We start from the raw sequence: 24,336 nt of genomic DNA, 5'->3' as shown, positions 1-24,336 counted from the left end.
TTATTGAATTTTATCTGATTTTACATTCATCTTAAAACATCTGCAAATAATATAATTTACCTGCATATTTGGCATAACAATATGCTTCTTTTTGATTTTAACAGAACCTAAGTGTTCATTGAATCAAGGTGTTCAAAAGTAACTTTACTGGGCATTTCTTTGAACACATCATACACACAGTAATATGTGTCTGGCAAGTGTCTATTTTTCTTTACTTTTAAAATCAGATCATTTAAAAGAGTTATTTACTACAGATAAAAAATCCCTTCTCCCCGCTCCCCCCACCTCCACGCCACACACACACACACACACACACACACACACACACACACACACACACACACACTTTCTTAAAGTGAAGCGAGAACCCAATTCACCCAAGGCAAGTGAAAAAAAATACTGCTGTGCGCACTGTTCCTGTTACCTCAGAGTAATACGGTAACAGCAGGAGATTACGGTACTAGCTGGGGCTACTGACTGTGTTACGTCAGCGAGAGCTGCAAAGTTCCCTGCCATTCTTTGCTGATGTCGGGGAGCTGAATATTAAAAGGGTGAAGGTGGAGTTATTGCCTGGCTGTATTTGGTTTTTTCTCTTTCTATTTTCTCTCTTTATTTTTAAAATCTCCAGGTAAAGCGTCTGTGAGACAGGCGCTTAAAGACGTCTGTGGTAGAGAAAGGGGTGAGTCAGCGGGTGCAAAAGGACTAGAAATTGGTTCGTCGGAAACGGTTCCCTCTCCCCCGAGGGAGGAGGCGGCAGGGCTGCTCCTGGGACCGAAAGCCCGTCCAGTCCCCGCCACGCGCGCGCGAGTGGCTCTGCATCCGCGCTCCAGGTGAGTGCGCTGCAGCGCCGGGCGCCGGCGTCCAGCAGGGCCGGGTGGATTAGGGAAAACCTCCCTGGGCCTCAGGGTGAGACCCAACTCCCACTTTTTCCCCCAAGCTCCTCCCGCTTCTTTCACCCGCACCCTTACCCCACCTCGTTTCCCTTATATATTCTGGGAAGTTATCTCCTCGTTAACAAGTGTGTTTTTTAACCCCGTATTTACCGCTCCGAGGTAGGGGGAAACGGGTTTCTGCAGTTGCTTGCTTTTTGTACCGCCTGTGAGCTCTAGAACTTGTGATGTTCACAGCAGCCTTTGCCCGGGAATCCCGCCTCAAGGCCCAGCCGCAGAGTCCTTACAAGGCAAGGTGTGTCCCCACTCCCTGCATTCCTGCCTGAGTCCCTGCGCTCGGCCCGCAGCTGTGGAAACCTAGCTTTCGTACGCAGACCGTGGTCCCCAGCTCGGAAAATACGAGGCGTCCCCTGTCCGCCGGCGCGCGGACTTGATTTTTACACCTACTGTACAAAATCCGCAGTGACTACCGCCTGCACAGCCCCTTAGACAGAATGACGCTCCCCGCTCCCACTCTTCTTCTTGGACCCCCCGAAGCCCGCCTGGGTGTGGCTTGAGGCTCGAGTCCTCTGGGACCGCTGATCCTCTGGCTAGGAAAAGAATCCTGGACCGATCTAGGTCGCATTCAGCCCTCGTTGGGTCGCGAGGGCTTTGCTCTGGACGCGGCTCTCAGGCTGGCTTGGCTGGTCGACAGACCGACGCTCTCCGCACACTCAAGTGTGAATTCCTCGAGCGTGAGCGTGCGCGTGGCACTGGCCCTGCGGTCTCCGGGTCGCAGCGGCTCCCTCTCCCAGGCCGCCTCCTCCAGGTGACTGCGAAGCAACCTGTTCAAGTGGCAACCGGGTAGATCCTCCGGGTTTCCACCGGCTTGGCTCGGCGCTGCATGCCCGTCAGCCGCAATCGCGTTTCTCGGGCTCTGGGATTTTAATTTCACTGCACGGCTGCTAGCAGTCCGACCGCCGGGCGCTGCAGCTTGGGGTGTGTGTGTTTCGGATCTCGAACCCCGCGAGAGGCCGCGCGGCGCAGCGCGCCAGGGTAGATTCCCAGCGGCGGGGCACGGCTCGCGGTCCCCTCCCGCGCGCTCGCCTGCTGCTGGGCGAACCGCTTCGGGATCGCAGAGTCGGCGGGACTCCCCGCCGGGTCCGACCGCCAGTCGAGGCAGGGCACAGCCTCGCTCCCCAGGGCGCCTGGCTTACACCCCGCATTTCTTTTTGCGCTCTTTCAGGAGGACGCTGGCAAACGACGCTCCGCAGCCGCCTCGGTCTCGGCAAACATTTCACATCCACGTCCCCCGGCCTGCGCGGCTAGAAGCTGGATCTACCATGAGTCCAGCCACACTGACCGTAACTGCGGGTGGACAGAAGTGCCCAGATGCCAACGGTCCCCGCCTTTGAGAGTCGACGGCAGACCCGTACGTGCTTGTGGTTTGTGGGAGAGACAGGCGCTGGATTTTTGAGTTCCAAATTATGTGCAGAATGCTCAGTCTTCACACCCGAACGGATCCGACAGTACAGGAAAGGGGACTCGCGTAATTCTGGGACTGCATTTTGCATCGCGTCTCCTCGAGCTCCGTGCTGAGTCTCGCGTAGGGAGGGAGTTGGGGCCCCGGGCCAGCGTTGCTGGTGCAGAGGGTCGGCGGGCAGCCCCGCGCGCCCATGGCCATGTTGCCTTTAATGCCCTGCCCCTTTGCGTGGCCTTCTGAGGGTTTCCAGGGCTGGCCCGGGTTGCTTCCCACCCGTACGCTCTCTCTTACCCCCAGACAACCCCAGCAGGCAAGGCTCCTCGGAGCGGAGACCTTTTGACTTCCCGCTCCCTCGCTCCCACCTCCGCCCAGGCCCGGAGTGGCCCTCAAGAGCCGGACCTCGCCCGGCCCCGGCTGGGACCATGGTGTTTCTCTCTGGAAATGCCTCGGACAGCTCCAACTGCACCCACCCGCCGCCACCGGTGAACATTTCCAAGGCCATTCTGCTCGGGGTGATCTTGGGGGGCCTCATCCTTTTCGGGGTACTGGGGAACATCCTTGTGATCCTTTCTGTGGCCTGCCACCGGCATCTGCACTCGGTCACTCACTACTACATCGTCAACCTGGCGGTGGCCGACCTTCTACTCACTTCCACGGTGCTGCCCTTCTCCGCAATCTTCGAGATCTTGGGCTACTGGGCCTTTGGCAGGGTCTTCTGCAATATCTGGGCGGCGGTGGACGTCCTGTGCTGCACTGCGTCCATCATGGGACTCTGCATCATCTCCATCGACCGCTACATCGGCGTGAGCTACCCGCTGCGCTACCCCACCATCGTCACGCAGAAGAGGGGTCTCATGGCTCTGCTCTGCGTCTGGGCGCTCTCCCTGGTCATCTCCATCGGGCCTCTGTTCGGCTGGAGGCAGCCGGCCCCGGAGGACGAGACCATCTGCCAGATCAATGAGGAGCCGGGCTACGTGCTGTTCTCCGCGCTCGGCTCCTTCTACGTGCCGCTGACCATCATCCTGGTCATGTACTGCCGGGTCTACGTGGTGGCCAAGAGGGAGAGCCGGGGCCTCAAGTCCGGCCTCAAGACCGACAAGTCGGATTCGGAGCAGGTGACGCTCCGCATCCATCGCAAAAATGTCCCGGTAGGAGGCAGCGGGGTGTCCAGCGCCAAGAACAAGACACACTTCTCCGTGAGACTCCTCAAGTTTTCCCGGGAGAAGAAAGCGGCCAAAACACTGGGTATCGTGGTCGGCTGCTTCGTCCTCTGCTGGCTGCCTTTTTTCTTAGTGATGCCCATTGGTAAGTCTTTACAGCACCTCATTTTAGCATTTAGGAGTCTTCACCCTCTTCCCATTATGCTACCCCAGACTCACAGTCAGGGGTGGAAGAAAAAGGATCTGCATTTCAAACAGCAAAGCTAGGGAGGGCAGTTTTAAGGAAAGGCTCCTATGTAGAAAAGTACATTTTCATTGCCTTTCTGCTCTGGTTTCATTTATATAACGTCCTAGGGCACTTTTTCAACTACTGCAAAGTGGCATCCTACTGAAGCAGATTAATTGGTCTCCTTAATAAGAACGTCAAGTTTTCTTAATGCCTTAAAGCATGTGTTTAATTTAAATACATCCATCCTCGGATTTCAAGTCTCAGTCTCCACCAGGCACTTAGGCAGGGACCATGGAATGCCACTATCACCTCTGCTGCTGTGGACTGCAGATTCTTGTGTCCTAAAAGTAAGCACCATGCTTATTCTGAACAAACGTGTAATTTTATTAGTAGATTAGATTATTAAGGGTTAGTTATAACGGTCTGCTTATGTTCTGTATCTGTGTTCATTTTGTTTTCTGGATTCAGTGTGGAAGAAAGCACGGTGAGTCACTGACAAGAAAAAAATAATAATATTATGTCCAGACCAATTTAACCTTTAAAGAATTCAACATAATGTTTCCAATAAGTAAATACATTCCGCTTTATTTTAATACCAAGTATTAAAGCAAATACTACTCTTATCCAAATTCATTCAGGAAGCTTCAGATGACACTGTTTGAAAGTAATACGGTAATGTTACAAATCCAATTTTCGCAAATGCTAAATTAGCTGTTGTCCAACTAATTAGTTCAGTATAAACTAAGCTAATCCACTTGGAATCGTCGTCTATCTCTGGAAGGCCTTCCTGAGATCCCAAAATGGTTGTTTGCTATTTTTAGTTTGTGAGCTCAAATATAGACCCACACATTGGTTATCCACTAACTCTGGCAAACAAAAAATTACAATAAAAAATGAAGAGAAGTCTGTTTCTGGACTTTAGAGCCAATTTACATGGCACGTACTGAAAGTAATTTGCAACGCTGTGTAGTAATAGCAGCTATTATTTTTTGAGGGCTAACTATGTTTCGGATATTGACAATTTTCCATCATTAGTCCTGTCAATAACTCAGTGAGGGGGGAAGGGATTCTTCGGGTTCTAGAGCTTTGCTGTCTAACGCCATAGCCACCAGCCCCACGTGGCTATTTAACGTAAGTTAAAATTAAAGAAAATTAATATTCAGTCCCACCAGCCACACTTCAAGTGTTCAGTAGCCACATGTGGCCAGTGGCTGCTGTTTTGAACAGCAGATACAGAACATTTCCATCACTGCAGAAATTTCTACCCAACATGGCTGCTTGGGAGGCCCTTCCACGCCCATTCCCTGGCCTTTCCTCATTACTGCTTTCTCTGCTCCTAGAATTATATCAGAGTTTTGAATTTATTTAAATAACACTCTTTACTTGAGCCACTGGCTGCTTACCTGCCTGTCTGCATACCATCCCCTCCTCCTGAAGTTTGCACGTTTATTCATGCATCTATCTGTTCACTTGTCGAGTATTTATTAAGCACTTGCTCTAGACACTTAGGATGAACAAGGCAGAAGAACCCTTGCAGTAAGATGTTTGCAATCTTTGGGGGGAAATAGACAAAAACAAATAAATATATCTTAAGAAGTCAATGACTAATAAGCAGTATTTTAAAAATGAACAGAATAAGAGGATAGAGTGGTGCTCTATCTATCGATGTGGCGAGTGGTCAGAAAAGTCCTCTCTGAAGAGGTGATATTTGAGCAGAGACCTGACTGAATTGAGGAGCAAGCCTTGCAAAGTCTGGAAGGAAGAGCTTTCTGGGTAGAGGGAACGGCAAGTGCAGAGGTGGGAAGGAACCTGACCTATCTTTTAAGCCAAAGTAGAATTTGCATATTCTTCTAATTGTGATGGGAAGCCATCCAATCAAAGGGGCTTTAGCAGGTGAGTGGCTGGCCTTATATTTTTAAAGGATCATTCTGGCTTCTGGGAGGAGTGAGGGCTATTTTGGGGTGAGAGTGGAAACAGGGAGACCAGTTAGGAGGCTGTTGGAGACGTCAAGGAGAGAAAGGTGAGGATGCCCTGCACTCAGGTGAGACAGGTGGGGGTGATGTGAAGTGATCACATTCGGCACTTATTTCAAAGGTAGAGCTGACAAGTTTGGACATGGGATATGAGAAAAGGAGAGGACTAGAGATAAGTCCCAGGTTTGGGGACCTAACAACCGGGTAAATAGTAGTGCGTTTTACTGAGATTGGGAAAACTAAAGGTCGTAAGGGGCTGGTGGGAGTGTGAAGTACAAGTGCCTATTTTGTACAGACATGTTGAGAAGTGTCTACTAGATGTCTAAGTAGAGATGTCAAGTAGGCAGTTAGATACATGAATTTGGTGCTAAGCTGGGCTTATGATATAAACTTGGGACACATCACCATACTTAAAGCCACAGAAATGGAAGGATCTGCAAGAGAGAAAGTCTGGAGAGAAAAGAGAGATAAGGACCGAGGCTTGGGGCGTCCTGATATTTGAAGGTCGGGAAAAGGAGAACCAACCAGCAAAAGAAATTGGGAAGGAGTGGCCAGGGAGGTAGGAGAGCCTGATGTCCCCGAAGCTGAATGGAAATGTTTCACCAAGGCAAGAGTCATCAGCTGTGTCACATGCAGCTGCTAGGCCAAGTCAGAGGAGGACGGGGAATCAACATTGGACTTGGCCACGTGGAGGTCCTTGGTGATATGAGGAGGTGCTTTGAGGATAGTAGTTTCCGTGGAGCGATGGAGACAAAAGCCTGACGGTGTGCTTTCTTGAGAGAATGAAAGATGAAGTGGGGACAGTGAAAACAGGCAACTCTTTGGAAGGGTTTTGCTAGACAGTGGAGCAGGGAAATGCAGTGTACCTAGAAGGATCTAGAGAGAATTTTCAAAGGTGGGAGACAGGATATCATATTTATATTCTGTTGGAAATGATGGAATAGAGAGATCCTGACGGTGTAGGCAAGGAAGGAGACCAGAGGGTTTAGAAGTGACAGGGAAACCATGGTGTATGAGCACAGAGGCAGTAGGTATGGAGGGAGAAAGGTAAACCTCTCTTCCAAATATATGTATATCCTCAATGAGATAAGAATCAAGATCATGTCAAAATTTGATGAATTTTATGTATTTTTAAAACTAAGTTATTTTTAAATTTCATAATGACCAAGAGAATAGAAAACATGCGAGTTTTTAAAAAGCAGGTGTTCCTCACTACCAAGCCAAAAACATTGTTGTGAGAGTTAAATTTTAGATGTGGGTAATGGCAATTGCTTGTGCTTTGCTTTGCACCTCAGGAGCAAATTGGAGTCAGACAGATAAAACTAGACATCAGCTTAATTCCTCTTTCTTCAGGTTCCCTTCTGTATCGTTCTGCTCATTCTTAAAAAGAAATGAACCAAGTATCTAAATGTCTATGAAACTATCCTGTGATATCTATATTCCCTATCTTCAGTAAATCGAGCTGAGTTGAAAAGAAAAAAGCAAGAATCAAGATCATCACCTAAGAGTGGGGAAGGAATAGGAAATGAGGGAGGTTTGAGGAGCAAAAGAAGATGTGAAAGATTAATCTTTGAGATGACGGAGTACATAGATCATGGACATTTAGGAGGTCCTGAGGATGTGTTTGAGACTTAGGGTCATAAATTTAAAGGAGGGCCAATCAGGAAGGCTGGATACTGCTTTCTCACAGCTAAGAGGCTGAGGGTGATAGGGAATGTTGCTGATGGCTGACTGTATCTAGGGACCCTGGTAAAGAAGGGGAGTGTGCTATAGCTGATTCACTTTGTTATACAGCAGAAACTAACACAACATTGTAAAGAAATTATCCTCCAATAAAGATGTTAGAAAAAAAAAAAGAGGAGTGTGTGAAGGGACATAGGCTAGATCAGATTAGGGGTCATACAGAGTTAGATGGTGGAAAAAGTTTAGGTGATTGGGAAAAGATAGGTGATTGGGAGTTTGGGACTGCTGATGGTGGCTTAGCTATCCAAGGAGATGAGCATGATAGAATGGGTCTTGAGGTCCTCCAGGGGAAGGGAGACTCTGGTCTAATCATAGCCTCCCTCTCGGATCTGCTGCCTTGGAGACCTGGTAATGTTGAAGTGAAGATGGGCACAAGATCACCGAACCTACCACATCTATGGTCCACGTTTTCTTCCTGACACTAAACTAGTAAGACACTATTTCTTCCAGGAGTTATGGCTGTATAATAAATTCCAGGCACTGCGTTAGACAGAACAAAAAAATGACTAAAGCACATTCCCTGCCCTCAAGGGCCTCACAATCTAGTTAAGGAGACAAATTGAAAAAGATTATCAAAAATCGGTGAGATTGGTCCCCAAAGTGGTATTACAAGTGCTGAGGAATAGAACAATGAACTGTGTCTGGAGATCACTACAGAAGCTTCTAGAAGTATTGCAGTTGACTAAGCAGGGACTTGAAGACAGCACGACGTCTGCTGGGCCATCAGTGAGATGTTATTTGTTTTTAGTAACTATCTGAAGTACATAGTTCATGCAAAATGTGACTAGAAGGATAAACATGCCGTTATTATACACAAGGGACACGAGCTCTTAAGTATAACAAGTAGTCTCTTGGGAAGAATAGCTTATCAGTTTGTGCTAGGCTGCCAGAGAACAGTGGGATTGGAAACTAAAACCAGAGCAGGGATGAGCGACTGCAGTGTCCAAAGCTGAGAGGTGAAGCACCCACCCGTGTAAGAACCAGACCAGGATAATCAGGTGAGTGAGGACTTTCCATTTCATTGCTGAAGGTCCCTCTGGATTTATGAGAAGGTTCTGTCTCCTCCTGGACTCTACACTTCACTCTCTCCCCAGCTCCTCCCAACCAGGGCTGGGTTGGTTGCTGGATTTAATAGTGTGATTTCAGGTAGGAATCTAACTTGTCTGCTCTCAAGTCTAAGCCTTGCTAGTCGTGTTTTCTTTCTGCATCCTAAATGTTTGTTTGAAATTGAGAACCCCTTCGGCGGAGGGGGCGGGAATCATGCTTCACGTCGTTATCAGTCATTTATACCTTAGAGTGAATGTTTTTAAAAAACAAGTTTTGATCATGAAGCTAAATAAAGAGAATGTGAAGGTGTTAGCCTTCAACAGATGAAAGAAGGAAGGGTATACCTGTGCCTCAAGGAAGCTTGGGCACCTGAAGTGCGTGCATCATCTTTGCTTATTTCATCCTTTTGTCTAGAGCCCAACAGTACCAAAGGCAGTGTGCTGGGTGGAAAAAGTGTTGACCTGAGATTTCAACCCAGGCTTTCTTTTTCATAAAATATGCCTAGCATAGCACCTAACACAGAGCAAAGGGCAATAAATGTTAATCTTACCTGAATTCATATGATTCACAGACCATCACTGACATATGTTTTTTTTTTTATAAATTTGTTTATTTATTTTTGGCTGTGTTGGGTCTTCATTGCTGCGCACAGGCTTTCTCTAGTTGTGGCGATCGGGGGCTACTCTTTGTTCCAGTGCGCGGGCTTCTCATTGCGGTGGCTTCTCTTGTTGCGGAGCATGGGCTCTAGGCGCGAGCTCAGTAGTTGTGGCTTGCAGGCTTTAGAGCGCAGACTCAGTAGTTGTGGCTCACGGGCTTAGTTGCTCCGTGGCATGTGGGATGTTCCTGGATCAGGGCTCTAACCTGTGTTGCCTGCATTGGCAGGCGGATTCTTAACCACTGCGCCACCAGGGAAGCCCGCACTGACATATGTTGATGCAGGATGTTGCCATGAGGAGTGGATGCCCTTGGAGGTCTGAGAAAAAGAAAGCATCAGAAAGAAAAGGGATGAAGGGGGGCAACATCTACTGAACATATGGTTATGTGTCGGAACTCTGGGCACATTATCTGATTTAAATACAAAACAGGCATTATCGTCAGACTGAGCCATTGCTATTATCTCTGAATGAAAGGAGACAGCGTTGGGCTGAGCTGTGGTTCAGGTGGAAATCAACTATTTGAGAATTAGTTTAAAATAAAAAAGGCAGCAGACAGCACATGGTAAGGAAGGAGAATAAGTTTTAAGATGGAGTGTTCGGGGAAGGGCAATATTGGGAAGGAGATTATCAGGTGGAAGCAGTGAGGCAGAGAATGATTCCTTCACTGAATCTGCAAAATTTCATTGAGTGTGTAGTAAGTGGCAGGCAGCTAGAGAATCCCTGGAGATAAAGACAAACAAATCCCTGCCGGGACTTCCCTGGAGGGCCAGTGGTTAAGACGCTGTGCTCCCAATGCAGGGGACGCTGGCTCGATCCCTGGTCAGGGAACTAGGACCCTGCATGCCGCTCCTTGGCGTGACCAAATAAATAAATACTCATCTGCTTTATCCCACAGCATATATACAACACTCTTAGAATAAAAATAACGGCACAACCAGCAATATGATTACTGTAAACATTAAAAAAAAAAATCCCTGCCCTAGTGGAGCTGAAAATCTGCACAATTAAATACATAGCAAAGTCTCAGATGCTGACGTGAAAAAAAGCCGGGAAAAGGGGCAAGTACATATAATGACATAATGACTCTGACTCTTGTGCACGCCCAAGACAACGTGAGACTGTTGCTTCGCCGCAGGTACAAAAGATCAGGCCCCTGATATCTATGGAAAAGGTTGACTTCTGAGAGATAATGGGGTGGAGAGAATCTAAGAGCCACTGTGATTTTAACATGAGACCAGTTTTTCAGTTACTCTTGCTGTACCACCAGTCATCTCAAAACATAGTAACTTGAAGCAGCAGTCACGTTATGGCTTGTGACTCTGTGGGGCAGGGATGAGTCCAGGTTCAGTTCACTGGGCTGTCTGGCTGGATGTCAGAATCGGTGGCCGCTCTTCCTCCAGGGGTTGAGACTCGCTCTCCTGCAGTGTGGCAGTTCTCTCTCCAAGAGGGCAGGAGCTGCCGGGCTACTGAAGAGAGCGGCCCAGACCGGGCCCAGTGTCACTGCTGCCTCATTCTGTGAGAAAAGCAAGTCATGAGGCCAGTATACGTTCAAGGGGGGGAGAGAAATAGACTCACCTCCTGATGGGGGAGCAGATCCACAACGGGATGAGGGGATTTTTGTGGCCATCCTGCAGCACCTCTTCCTCACAAGCATATCAAATAGCGTTTCTCTTTCATCCTCCAGTTATTTATGGAGAACTCCCCATACGCTGGGCTTTACACGATGCACCATGTAAACACCAGTCTGGGTGCTTGCCTTCCTGCAGGCTTCTAATCTCCACAGGGAAATAGACATTATCAGATATCCACATAAAAAGTGCAATGAAGATGATGGGGTTGTACCTTGGAAACCTACACTGTGGATAAGGGTGACCCTGGGCACGAGGGCAGAAGAGTCTTGCTAGGAAGGAGAGCTTGACCTTTGAGCTGAGATCTGTAGAATGAGGAACTCTTCATTGGCTAAAAGGAGGAGGGAAGGAATGGGATGGGTAAAAACTCTGATAGGACTGGCCTGATGCTTAATGAGGATTTTCCAGGAGGCCAGTGTGGCCAGAGATGAAAGGCTGATAGAAAACTAGTATCGAATGAAGCTGGACAGAAAGAGATCTGACCAAATAAGCCTTTAAAGTCATATTATGAGTTTGTGATTTTACCTGAAGAGAGCCGGGAGCAGAGATGACATGATCAAGTCTCTATTTTAAACTATCAAAGGCTTAGAGAAAAGAGGACTGTGTATAGACCAGTTGGGAGACATTTACACAGGACAGTTGAGAGGTATCCTGCCAAGTAGGATTCTTCTCACGCGTGATTGAAAATATTTATTTCTGTGAGCTGCCACATAGCTCTTGAATGCCTCTTCTGTCGTTGCCTCCAGAGCAGATTTACGAGAAAAGCTTTCCCTGATCACAAATAGTCTGACCAGACTTGGCTTTAAGTTAATTGTGGCTCTTTTCCGCAAGACGCGTGTGTCAACAGAGATTTACCGTCATATTCAAAAGAATGTGCTGCAGGCTCAGAAAACGTCTCCTGTAAGTTCTAACAAAGCTTTGAGCCACAGCCACCTCTTTCAGACCAGCTGCACACTGGCAAGTCATGACTTTGAAGGAGACGATACTTAGTGACCTAAGCATTGCTGTGTTTTGTTACTTCATAGTTTCAGGTTCAGATGCTGGGATGTTTTAACCTGAGGCATTTTCTTTGGTGGTTTCACTGTCTTTTAGCCCTTTTACTTGGTTTTCCAACTGGACACTTACATAGTGGCTTCTCATTTTGAAACTGCATGTTTCTTTACTGTTTGAAAATTTCCCCCCCCCCATGTTTATATTTCGATTTTGTGATGTGAAATTGCTCATCGGTGCTCTTGGGCCACATTTTATTAAGTCATTGATTTTCTGTTTGTAAGATTATTGAATACATTGAACATTTATCACTTCATATCCTGGGTTGCCAGCTTTCTCATGCTATATTCAGACATGCTGAGAAAACGTACTTTCTTTATTTTTCAAAAACTGATATGATCTTTTTCATGAACTCCAGCGGAGACACACACACACACACACACACACACACACACACACACACACTTTTAGTTGAATCCAATAAGTTCAGTTAAATCCAGTCACTTAAGCAGCGTCTCTATATACTCAGCCCCCCTTGGATAACTCAGCCTTTCAGGTTTGCCTGCTAAATTGTTAATCAGGGGCACACAAAACCTCGTGGTTATTGGGGTCGGGGAGAGAGGAAATTGTCGGGCCCTCAGTTGACCTTTCATGGTGATTTTTAGTTTCCTGCACTGGGGATGTTGGCCTAGTCTAGTGACTGGTCCCCAGGCGCTAGTCCCCAGCCATCACGCAGCTGTCTCCCAATAAGTCTGAGGGTGCTCCCCCATGGACCATTGACCCACCTGATGACTCAGCCCCACTCAATCCTTACTGCGACTACAGACACTCAAACGTTTATGTGTGTCTCCATTTGGTTCCTGGCTGGGGTGACAAGTGCTCTGTGGGCATTAGCCAAGGAGTCACTTTATCCATAACAGCCCCCGTGATCACCTTTCACAAGCTTCTGAGCTAAACCCTCAGCAATGTTTCATCCCTGTCTCAAGGTATGGAGAGCCCTGTGGGTTCCTTCCACACCCCTCCATGCCACACCATCTCATTCCACACCCAAGCACACCACACCAAACAGGTGTGCCAACCCAGACTTACTCTCTGCCCACCCACATTGGCTGTCACTTTAATGGGTGCTAGAGAGCCCTCCTGTGTCCTCTCCCAGATGCCCAGAATGGAGAGTGGGGAAAAGCACCTTCACTACCACCTTTATCTTCTTAAATGCCTCTGTGGTCCTTGTTGAGAGGGGAGCTCAGAACAAACACCAGGCTGCCTCTTTTCACTACCTCCTTCCCCACTTTTCCCCACAGTCCACCTGTGGAGGACAGATGTGGCAGGCTTTCCCTTCCTTTTTCTGGCTGAATGGGACCCTCCTCAGAACCATGTCTTCTTCCTTCCTGGGGGGCATCCATCTTCTATGGAATAGCAATGGCAAATGGATGCAGGCAGAGAGAGAGAGATAGGTTCACTAAAAAGGGAAATAAGACCAGGAGTATTTAACAATGTTATAATCTTGATACATATTCAGCAACTATTTTTCCCATTGGTTTTTTTTGCATTTTATCCTTTTTGCGGCTTTTACAAATACATAGACATTTAAAATGTTTATGTAGTCACATATTTTAATCTGTCTCTTCATGGACTGTACCTTCTCAGGGATGCTTGGAGAGATCTTCCCCCACGTAAGTCAGATAACCTCTATTTTCTCCTCGTTCTTTTAAAGCATCATTTGTCATCTACCTGGAATTTACTTTTGTATTTTGGTAGGCGATGTCTGACTGTATTTATGTAGAAATGGTTAACCAGATATTCTTAAAAGATTTATTGAATAATGTATCCTTTCCCATCTTCTCTGGAAAACTACCTTTGTTGTATTCGAGAGAATCCTGAATCTAGTTTGGAACTCCCACTTCTGTTACATTTATCTATCTCTCTAATATTGGTGCTACATTATTTTAACTACTGTGGTTTCATAATACATTTTAATATTTTCTAGGTTAAGACCCCTGGATGAATATTCTTTTTTAAAAACTAAATTTATTTATTTTATTTATTTATTTTTGGCTGTGTTAGTTCTTCGTTGCTGTGCGTGGGCATTCTCTAGTTGTGGCGAGCGGGGGCTACTCTTCGTTGCAGTGTGTGGGCTTCTCATTGAGGTGGCTTCTCTCGTTGCGGAGCACGGGCTCTAGGTGTGCGGGCTTCAGTAGTTGTGGCTCACGGGCTCTAGAGCACAGGCTCAGTAGTTGGGGTGCACGGGCTTAGTTGCTCCGTGGCATGTGGGATCCTCCCGGACCAGGACTCCAACCCATGTCCCTTGCATTGGCAGGCGGATTCTTAACCACTGCGCCACCGGGGAAGCTCTGGATGAACATTTTTTTCAAAATGATTTTGTCTGTGTTTGCACGTTCTCCCAGGAAAAGTCTGGACTCATTTTGTCAAGTTACATCTCTTAGCCCCACCAACACCAACACACACACACACACATGCACACACACGCACTCACACACACATACACACACACACAAATCCTGTCACATGTTAATCATAATTTTTAGTATGTATAGATTAATTTGAAAGGAGACATCTTTATCACATTGAGATCTCCTGTTAAGAAATATGACATACGTAAATCAACTCTACTTCAATAAAAAATATATGACATGTTTCTCCATTTACTTCCCAAACTACTTTCGGACTATTGTTTAAACTTTACTTTTAATCACACTTACTATCATGTCCTAGAAAAATGATTGTTACAGTGAAGTCAGGAAATGCTGCTTTGGCATTTCAACGTTAGATACAACACGTTGGTTTTTAGATCAGTACCCTTCATCATGTCAAGGACATATCTTTCTATAGTTTACAGAACAATTTTATCAAAAATGAATTTTTAATTTTATCAAATGCTGCTTTTTAAATATGCATCCGTATAATATTTTTCATTGATACTGATTTGATAAATTTTATTTCCTAATATTAACCTATCCATATATTCTTGGAATAAATTCTATCTGATCAGTGACATTATTCTTTTGTATGTTACTGCATTATACTAAGTATTTTATTTCTGCTTTGCATCTGTATTTCTATGTGAAAGGAGTATATCGTTTTATTTTACAGTGTGTTTTTGTTGCATGTTGGTTTTGAGTTTATATTAACTTTATAAAACGAATTGTGACACTCTCCGTTTTTTTTTCTACCATCTGTAACAATTTAAATAGCGTAAGAATTATGTGTTCCTTGAAGGTTTGAAAGAACTTGCCCATAAAACATTTGGGCACAGCTCCTTTTATGGAGGCAGCTCTCAGAGACTGGTTTCTATTTCTTCCATGGATAGCGGTCTATTCTGATTGTCAGATTTGATAATCTTTGTTTTCTTATTTTCTATTTTCCTTCTCATTGAGGTTTAACATTTTAGCACAGAATTCTACATGAAACTCTGTTATTTTTCATTTCTTTTCTATCTTTCTCATTTCCCACATCATACACTTGTGTTTTGTTGCTTTTTGTCTTCACTGAGATATCTTGAAAGATTGTCTATTTCATTAGTTTTCTCAAAGAACCCATGTCCTAGAGTTATTAATCACTGTGCTCTGTTTTCCAGTGCACTAATTTAGTCTCTAGAAATTTATTTTTCTGCTTATATTTTGTTCTTTTATATTAACTTGAGGAAAATGTTTGGTTCACATACTTTAATTTATTCCTGTCTAAGATTAAAAACAACCAAAGTTGTACATTTTCCTCCAAGCAGACTTGAATTCTTTACTTAGGTTTTGCTAGGCAGTACTCTCATCCAGTTTTTGTTTTTCCTCTTTTAGTAAGTAGCTCCTTAGTCCTATGTGGACAGAAGAGGATTCATTGTATTATTGTTGTTCGTTAATTTAAAAAATAATTGGTGTTTTTATCCCCCCATTTTTAAAAATTAATTTTGAATTTACTGTATAGTGGTCAGAGAATGTGAATCCAATAATTTCTAGCTTATGAAATGAATTGAGGCTTTTTTAATGACTTGATATATGACCAATAATTAGCACATTTAATAGATTTAATGTTTGAAAGATATATATTAATTAAACGTTAACAGGGGTGTTTTTTTTTTTTTTTTTTTTTTGGCGGTACGCGGGCTTCTCACTGTTGTGGCCTCCCCTGTTGCGGAGCACAGGCTCCGGACGCGCAGGCTCAGCGGCCATGGCTCACGGGCCTAGCCGCTCCGCGGCATGTGGGATCTTCCCGGACCGGGGCACGAACTCGTGTCCCCTGCATCGGCAGGCGGACTCTCAACCACCGCGCCACCAGGGAAGCCCAGGGGTGTTTTTAAGATCATCTTTATCCAGTATTCATTATCTTTACCTTTATCCCTGATCTACTTTATTTGTTACATATTGAGAGAGGTATGGTAAACCTTCCTACCGGGAATAATTCTTCCAATTATTTCTTATATTTTTAACAGGTTTTACTTTATATATGTTGATGCGGATGCATTTTACTTAAGAGATTAAGTCAATAATACCTTCATTTAAAGTATTATTTAGATTCATTTATTTAATTAATACACTTTTTGTCCTATTTATTTTTCCTTGATACGTACATTTTGGAAAATTAATATTGCAATCTCTAATATATTTTTGTTTGCATTTACCAACATACTTTTGCCCGTCTTTTTTTTTTAAATTTTATTTATTTAATTTATTTATTTTGGCTGTGTTGGATCTTCGTTGCTGCGCATGGGCCTTCTCTAATTGCGGTGAGTGGGGGCTACTCTTCGTTGTGGTGTGCGGGCTTCTCATTGTGGTGGCTTCTCTTGTTGTGGAGCACGGGCTCTAGGCACGCGGGCTTCAGTAGTTACAGCACACGGGCTCAGTAGTTGTGGCTCATAGGCTCTAGAGCGCAGGCTCAGTAGTTGTGGCACATGAGCTTAGCTGCTCCGTGGCACGTGGGATCTTCCCAGACCGAGGCTCGAACCTGTGTCCCCTGTATTGGCAGGCGGATTCTCAACCACTGCGCCACCCAGGAAGCCCCTGCCCGTCTTTTTATACATCAGCTTGTGTAACTTGCATCAAATGGATTTTGCAGTGTCTACGTGTCTTATCTGGGTATTTGTCTCTTAGTAAAAATATAACTAATTTCCACTGATTATAACAGATATATTTGGGTTGATTTTTGTCTCCTGGTTTTATGTTTCCTTCCTTTTCTTTGTTTTCTCTTGCAAACTGGGCCATTTTATTCTTTGCTTTTTAAATTCTGCAGTATTTGGGAAAGGTGGTTTCCTATTTTTAATTCTACTAGAGATTATCTTTGAGCTTTTCAAAAGCATTTTTTTAAACCTTCGTTTCTCTCTTAAACAACCATCCCTATCACCCACCTTTGCCCACATAAGGGAGGAAGTTTATCACACTCTTATTTTCCCTTCCTCCAGAAACCTACATCTTTTGGTTAATAAAATTTTGTGTTTTAAATGTCGGTTACCGCTATTAAATGTTTATATTTCCTATCCTGTCTTTTGTATCTTTCTGTAATTTAGTTTAGTAATACAAATAGCCTTCTATACTATGATTTACTCACTCATGAGCTCTGGATTTTGCTTTATCTACCATGGGAAATAGGGACCAGCACACTATGGCCTGTTTTTGTAAATAAAGTTTTATTGGAACACAGCCATCTACATTTGCTTACAAATCATCCATGGCTGCTTCCATGCTACAATGGCCGAGTTGAGTAGTTGCTGCAGAGACTGCATGGCCCACGAGGTTTAAAATGTTTGCTATTATATTAGAGTATAATGCCAAATAAATTTTGACCAATAACAACATAAGCCAAACGCGTTTTTTAAGCGCGTATATGCCTGAGTCTAAATACATGGAAGACAACTTCTCTGAGTATAGAACTCGAGTTATATATTTTTTTAATTTCAAAATACTGTTGTTCGTACTCCTCTGTCTCTTGATATTTAGTGCTTTATAAATGACTTGAGGCCAACTTGATTATTGTTTTCCTTTTCTCATGTATTCTCTTTATTTATGTGTTTATTTTCTCACCAAGATGTTTATAGAATTTTTTCCCAATCAAATTAAAAAATGTCCCCTGGACATTTCTGGTTGTGGGGTAACTTTTTCATTGTGATTACCTGGAACCCCGTGCACTTTTTTTTTTTTTTTTTTTGTCCTGAAGCTAAAGATAGCATCCTTTGGTGATCACTTCATCTGCTTCACTCTTTCTCTTGGAATTCATATTAGCTCTATTTTGGATCTCCTGTACCTGCCCCCTTTTTCTCTTGCTCTTTTACTCACATTAGTCATCTTCTCGCTATTTTCCTCTGACTTCCAAGTTTCTCACGTTTCTCCAGTGCGTGTTCTATTTTACCTATTAGCCTTAGTAGCTACCTCCACCACCTTTGCTCCAGTCCACTCCATTTTATTGGCATATTGTTCCATCTTCATTATCGCCTACACTGAATTTGTAAACCCAATAGCTCCTTAAATCACATTTCAATACAACATAGAGATTTTCTTCCATATCACTGTTTTAAAAATGGAGTTTTATTTTTTATTTATTTAAAATATTTATTTAGTTGCACCGGGTCTTAGTTGCAGCATGTGGGCTCCTTAGTTGCAGCTCACCAGCTCTTTAGTTGTGGCATGCAAACTCTTAGTTGCGGCATGCATGTGGGATCCAGTTCCCTAACCAGGGATCGAACCCGGGCCCCCTGCATTGGGAGCATGGAGTCTTATCCACTGTGCCACCAGGGAAATCCCAAAAGTGGAGTTTTATATTTGAGGATCTCAGATTCCTCAGATCGATCTCATCTCCTGAACAGCTGAATCTTTTCACGGGAACAGTAATTCTTCTCTTTTTGTTCAACCTCACCGAGAGTGACATAGGGATAAAATTTGCAATGGGTTCTGTTTGGAGCTGGTTGGGTCCTGGTCCAAATCTTTCAGACCCATATTAAGGGGAGAAGGAAAGAATTGTCTTTGTTGTAGTTTATATTTGCCAGAGTATACCGATCTGTTCACCCAGAGTGAGCAGACAGGAGGTAGAAGGACAAAGATTTCACTGTGGCACAGCAGAAGAGTCCTTGTCCTGTTTGGTTGACACAGTGGGTGCAGTGATCTCTCCTCCAGGTGGGATGACCGGCCCCCTGGGATCCATGTCCCGAAGAGCCTCCCTTTACTTGTTTGCTGGTCTTGATGGGAAAACCGCGGGATTTCCCACCCTGTGTGGACCTCAGCATCAGTACTCTCCTCAAACGCTCGAGTGCAGTTACGATTTGTCTTTGAAAAGCTACCCCTGAGTCTGCCTGTATCTCTAGCATCTGCTATTCCAAGCCCCTGGGGGTGTCACCTGGCAGCAGTTGGGAGCCATCTTCCCTTCACCCCTTTTCTTGAGGTAAACTGAGGACTCATTAGTCCTTCATTCAGGCTGGTGGTGATGGAATTATAGTTTCCAGACGTCTCTGAGACGTTCTAGCTTATGGATATGGCCCTTCCCTGGTGTTTTTAGTAGTGATGTAAAATTTCACCTATATGTGTATTCTCTTAGATTCACTAAGAATTTAGAAAAGGGATGAGGAAGTGCAGCTCTACACATCACTGCCTCAGCCCTGGCGGCTTCTCAGGTTGACATCAAAATGTGAAGCAGAAATGAGAAGAGCCTGACATGTGACCATTTCCTTTGGTTTCATGGAAGCTTGTGGTTCAAGACAAAGCAATCCGAGGGAGATACCTGTGGATGGGGCAGGGTCTGTGTAGGTAAGCAGGCTGAACTTTCTCTTGATCACAAGTGGATGAGATGAAATCATGTGAAAAGCTTAACAAGTCTTCTTCTAGGATAAAGAAATGAAGGAGTTTACGTATGGGACGTGAGGGGTGGTTGCCCTGGTCAGGTTAAGCTGCTGTAACAGAACACCACAGACAGGATGTCTTAAACAATGGATCTTTATTTCTTACAGTTTCGGAGCTGGGAAGTTTCGAGGTCAGGGTGCAGCGTGGTCAGGTTCTCGTGAGGACCCTCTTCCTGGTTTACAGACGGCTGGTTTCTCGCTCTGTCCTCACACCGTAGAGAGCGAACCAGCTCCGGTCCCTTTATCTCCTTATAAGAACACGGATCCCACCATGGGGACTCCACCCTTGTGACCTCATCCAAACCTAATTACCTCCCAAATTGGAGGCTCTGCCCCAAATGCCATCACAGTGAGGGGTAAGGCTCCAACAGATGAATTTGGGGTGGGGGACACAAGCATTCAGTCCATAGCAGTGGTGCTTGCAGGCCACTTTTTGCATCTAATTTAATTCCTAGAAAAAGCCTGTAAGATAGAAATCGCCAGGCTCATGTAGAGAAGTGGAAACCAAGGCACAACAAGGAGGAAATGACATCTTGATGGAGCTACCTGGCTGCTCTCCCTGGAACAGAGGATAGTGCTCTGGCCATGAGTTAAAAGCCCTGGGGGGCTTCCCTGGTGGCGCAGTGGTTGAGAGTCCGCCTGCCAATGCAGGGGACATGGGTTCGTGCCCCGGTCCGGGAAGATCCCACGTGCCACGGAGCGGCTGCGAAAAGCCCTGGGTTCCAGCTACTCATCTGTAGAAAAAGGGGCTTGCATGGGACCAGTAGATTTCCAGCTTCTCAGCTTCACAATTCCTTGTTCCAATGATATCCTACTCAGAATCCCAAGATATGAAATGGATGAAAGTGATGCTGCACCTATGGAAGCGGCCAGGGAACCCCGAGTCCTGGACACTGAGTCCTCGCCTTCCCGCTGGCAGTGGCCGCTGGGGGCGTCTAGAGCACAGGTTGCTCTCTGTAATAGTATCTGATTCCAGACTCACTCAGTAAAGGGTATCAGAAGAAGTTCGGTTTGCATTTTCAAAGGAGAAGGAGGGAAAGTTGACAAAGGGCACATTGGCTGTCATTGTTCTGGAATGCTGGCAGAGCCGTAGTCTTTGCCCAAAAAGGGTTTGAAAAGGGAACATTGCACACTTTATGTTTTGTGTACTCTCCACATTTAGCTTATCGCTGGGGCATTTAGTTGCCAGTGAGAAACCTGCTGTTTACAAATTGGTCATGTAGTTTGATCCCATAGGATGAGAAATGTTTTTGAAGGTTACCTGCCATCTGCAATCATTTGCTTTGTAAAATGATTTTGCTGTCATCAAGAGATAACTAAAGGACAATCTCAGAAATGGATTTTTTTTTTTTAAGGAAACTCTAGGAGAGGGGGTAAGTGCGCACATGCAAGGGACAGCCATCGAAGACAACATTGACCAGGCTTGGCGGACGCCATTCTCCTGTGTGTCTTATTGAAAACCAGACAAGGATTTTGGCCTTGAATTAAGAAAAACTGGGGAGCCACTGTGGGTAGAGAGCAGGGAGGTGACATGGTGGACAAGTGTTAGAATAAGATGAGATCAACAGGTGGGCCAAGACCCAGGCTGACTGTCTATGTTTGAATGAGAACCTGAACAGGGGTGAGGCCATGAGGCACAGAGAATAGGGATATTTCAAGGTAGAATCTATGGGAATCAGAGGCTGCATGTGAAGAATCGGAGTGGGATAAACAAAACGTAGCATTTGTGCTTTGAGTGTGGAGTGGGGTTGTAGTGCCAAGGACAGTGACACTGGGAGGATGAATATCTTCTGCAAGGCCTTCAGTTTTGACCACGTTCAGCCTGAAATGATGGTGTTTAAGTGAAACTATCAAGAGCTGTGCTGTTCAATACAGTAAACTCTAGCCACATGTGGTACATTGAAGTTAAATTAGAATTCATTGACTTCAGGTAACGTCAAAAACTTAGTTCTTGTAAAAACACATGTAACATTTTCCCCATGTGGTTCCACTCTAAATCCCATCTCATACATCCCCTCTCCCCTAAATTTCTCAGTGCTTTGGAAATACCCCATACTAGATATAAATGCCATGTCAGCTGCAAACACAGTTCCATAAAAATAAAATAAAAATAAAAACTTAGTTCCACATTCAGGCTCACACATTTCAAAGGCTCATTAGTGACATATGGCTAATGGCTACCGTATTGGACAGTTGCAGGTATAGAACAATTTCTGTCATCTCGGGATGTTCAGTTCACTGGACTGATCTAGACATCAGTAGCAAACATCGGCATTTTGGTGATGGGGTAGCTCCTGGGATGGGAAGGGTAAATGGTGATGCTAATTCAATGGGTCATCTCTCAAGGAGGAGGGCCTAGGGATGAATCTTAGGACATACATGAAGTTGAGAGAATGAGGCATAAGAAGAACAAACGAAAATTGCCCTAAGTTTTAGGAAAGTGGGAGACTCAGCATAGCATAACCTCCTGGCAGCAAAACAAGGAGAAAACGTCAGTTAGGAGGGAGTGGTACCAATGTCAAATGCTGCAGAGATGTCACGGAGAGAGAGAACCAGAAAAGAAATCGTGTTTAGTAATCTGAGGTCGTTGGTGACCTATCAAACTCGACGGCAGAGGGAGTGAGAGATGTGATCAAATAGGAATGTTACCCTCTCTCTCTGAGACCGGGGTAGGATTTCGGGAACTAGGAACAGTTTCAGGAGAGTGGTGGGACCAGGGCTTGGTCAGGAGGAGGTGGAGGAAGAAAATAAATGTGGGGAGCAGAGCCAGCAGCCGGGAGAAGGGAAAGGAAGGAAGCAGATGGAACTGTCACCACCAAGGGCGTCACAGTCAAGTATTCTTTCTTTCTCCAAGAAAAGGAAGATGGATACAAAAGAGAGACTCTTCAGGGATTGGTTGAGAGGATTAGAAGAAGAAGGTACCTGTGAAAACCAGACACCTTTGCTGTTGGGATGGAATGAGAAAGGGGGCATGAGGAGAGGGTTTAGACTTTGGGGGGCCCAGGGGATGGGGGAGCAGGGGAGCCGTGGGTGGGCTTGTGGCCGTTGTCCTCTGAGATCAGAAGAGTTGCATGAAGCCGGGGAATTGCTCAGTTTGGTCTCGCTCTCCTGTCTTCCCCACTTCCCTTCCACTGGATTCTTCCTTCATATCGATTTAATTCTGACTTTTTTTTCTAATGCATTAGACCTTAACATTTATGCATAGTATTACTCCCTAGCTTTCTAGATTTCTCTAAAACGCTTGCAACTCTACATGTACACTTATTATTTGTCCACGTCAGTGTCATCTGTTTTATAAACTTTATTTATTTATTTATTTTTGGCTGAGTTGGGTCTTTGTTGCTGCATGCAGGCTTTCTCTAGGTGTGGCGAGCAGGGGCTACTCTTCGTTGCGGTGCGCGGGCTTCTCATTGCGGTGGCTTCTCTTTTTGCGGAGCACAGGCTCTAGGCACGGGCTCAGTAGTTGTGGCTCGTGGGCTCTAGAGCACAGGCTCAGTAGTTGTGGTGCACGGGCTTAGTCGCTTCGCGGCATGTGGGATCTTCCTAGATCAGTGTTTGAACCCGTGTCCCCTGCACTGGCAGGCGGATTCTAAACCACTGCGCCACCAGGGAAGCCCATGTCATCTGTTTTAGATTGTAATGACAAGGACGGGCTCAGTTTAACTTGAGCTGCACAGGGCTCATCACACTACTATGAACATAGGGGCAATTAATTCAATACTATTTAATTATAAAAATCAGTAATTACACTTGTGTTTGAAGAGCTGCTTTTAAAAATAGATGTATACAGGGGCTTCCCTGGTGGCGCAGTGGTTGAGACTCCGCCTGCCGATGCAGGGGACACAGGTTCGAGCCCTGGTCTGGGAGGATCCCACATGCCACGGAGCAACTAGGCCCGTGAGCCACAACTACTGAGCCTGCACGTCTGGAGCCTGTGCTCTGCAACGAAAGAGGCCGCGACAGTGAGAGGCCCGCGCACCGCAATGAAGAGTGGCCCCCGCTTGCCACAACTAGAGAAAGCCCTCGCACAGAAACGAAGACCCAACACAGCCAAAAATAAAAAAATAAATAAATTAAAAGAAGGCTCAACATTAAAAAAAAAAAATAGACGTATACAGTTGAATACATGTGCATGCGTGTGCACATATGTGTTGGCAACTCTATTGGCCAGACAAAGATCATTTGTCCTCGTTGCCATTAGGGTAAACAGTTGTTAGAGACTGATTTAATTTGGGATTTTAGTTTATTGTGGGCCGATAGTAAATGCTTTGTGTGCATTATTTCATTGAATCCTTGCAAACGTTTGGAGTAACAGGTACTCTGATTCTCATTTCAGAGATGAGGAAGTTGTGGCAGAGGCTGGTTAAGTAACTTTCCCAGGTTCATGCAGCAAGGGCACGTGGCAGAGTAGGTATTGGAACATGATTCTCTCTGGCGCCCAACCCTCGTGCCCTTAATGTCCTCTGTGTCCTCAGGCTAGTGTGCTAAAGCGACTAGTCTATTCCTGCTATCATGACCATGTTGACCACAGCTGTGATCATGCCCACATAAGGATGTGTCTGCTCTCTAGAGCCGTAATTCTCCTCTTGTTACTGAGAGGTGGAAAAATGGCTATGGGGAAATAACACAAATAACACCTCCTGGTGTCAACCCAGCCTCCATGGGGGACAAAATGCTTAGCAACTCTTTTCCAAGTATCCAAGACAAAACTTGACCTTTACACAGTT

The 24,336-nt window shown here is 45.2% G+C and overlaps 1 protein-coding gene across 1 annotated transcript in view; it reads left to right on the top strand.

The window, feature by feature from the left end:
* Positions 1-2,774: 2,774 nt before the first annotated feature.
* The window catches only part of ADRA1A (adrenoceptor alpha 1A), a gene marked incomplete at both ends in the record, with an annotated part of 81,194 nt that continues 59,632 nt past the window's right edge, over positions 2,775-24,336 (top strand). The window contains one exon of the mRNA XM_082657287.1: positions 2,775-3,657. Coding sequence (XP_082513413.1) covers positions 2,775-3,657 — 883 coding nt within the window. The remainder of the gene's footprint in view (positions 3,658-24,336) is intronic.

This window comes from Grampus griseus (assembly GCF_964374135.1).
Source record: "Grampus griseus genome assembly, chromosome: 6".
Classification (NCBI taxonomy): domain Eukaryota; kingdom Metazoa; phylum Chordata; class Mammalia; order Artiodactyla; family Delphinidae; genus Grampus; species Grampus griseus.
The sequence above is the reverse complement of the archived record's forward strand: the minus strand, read 5'-3'. Positions and strand labels throughout refer to the sequence as shown.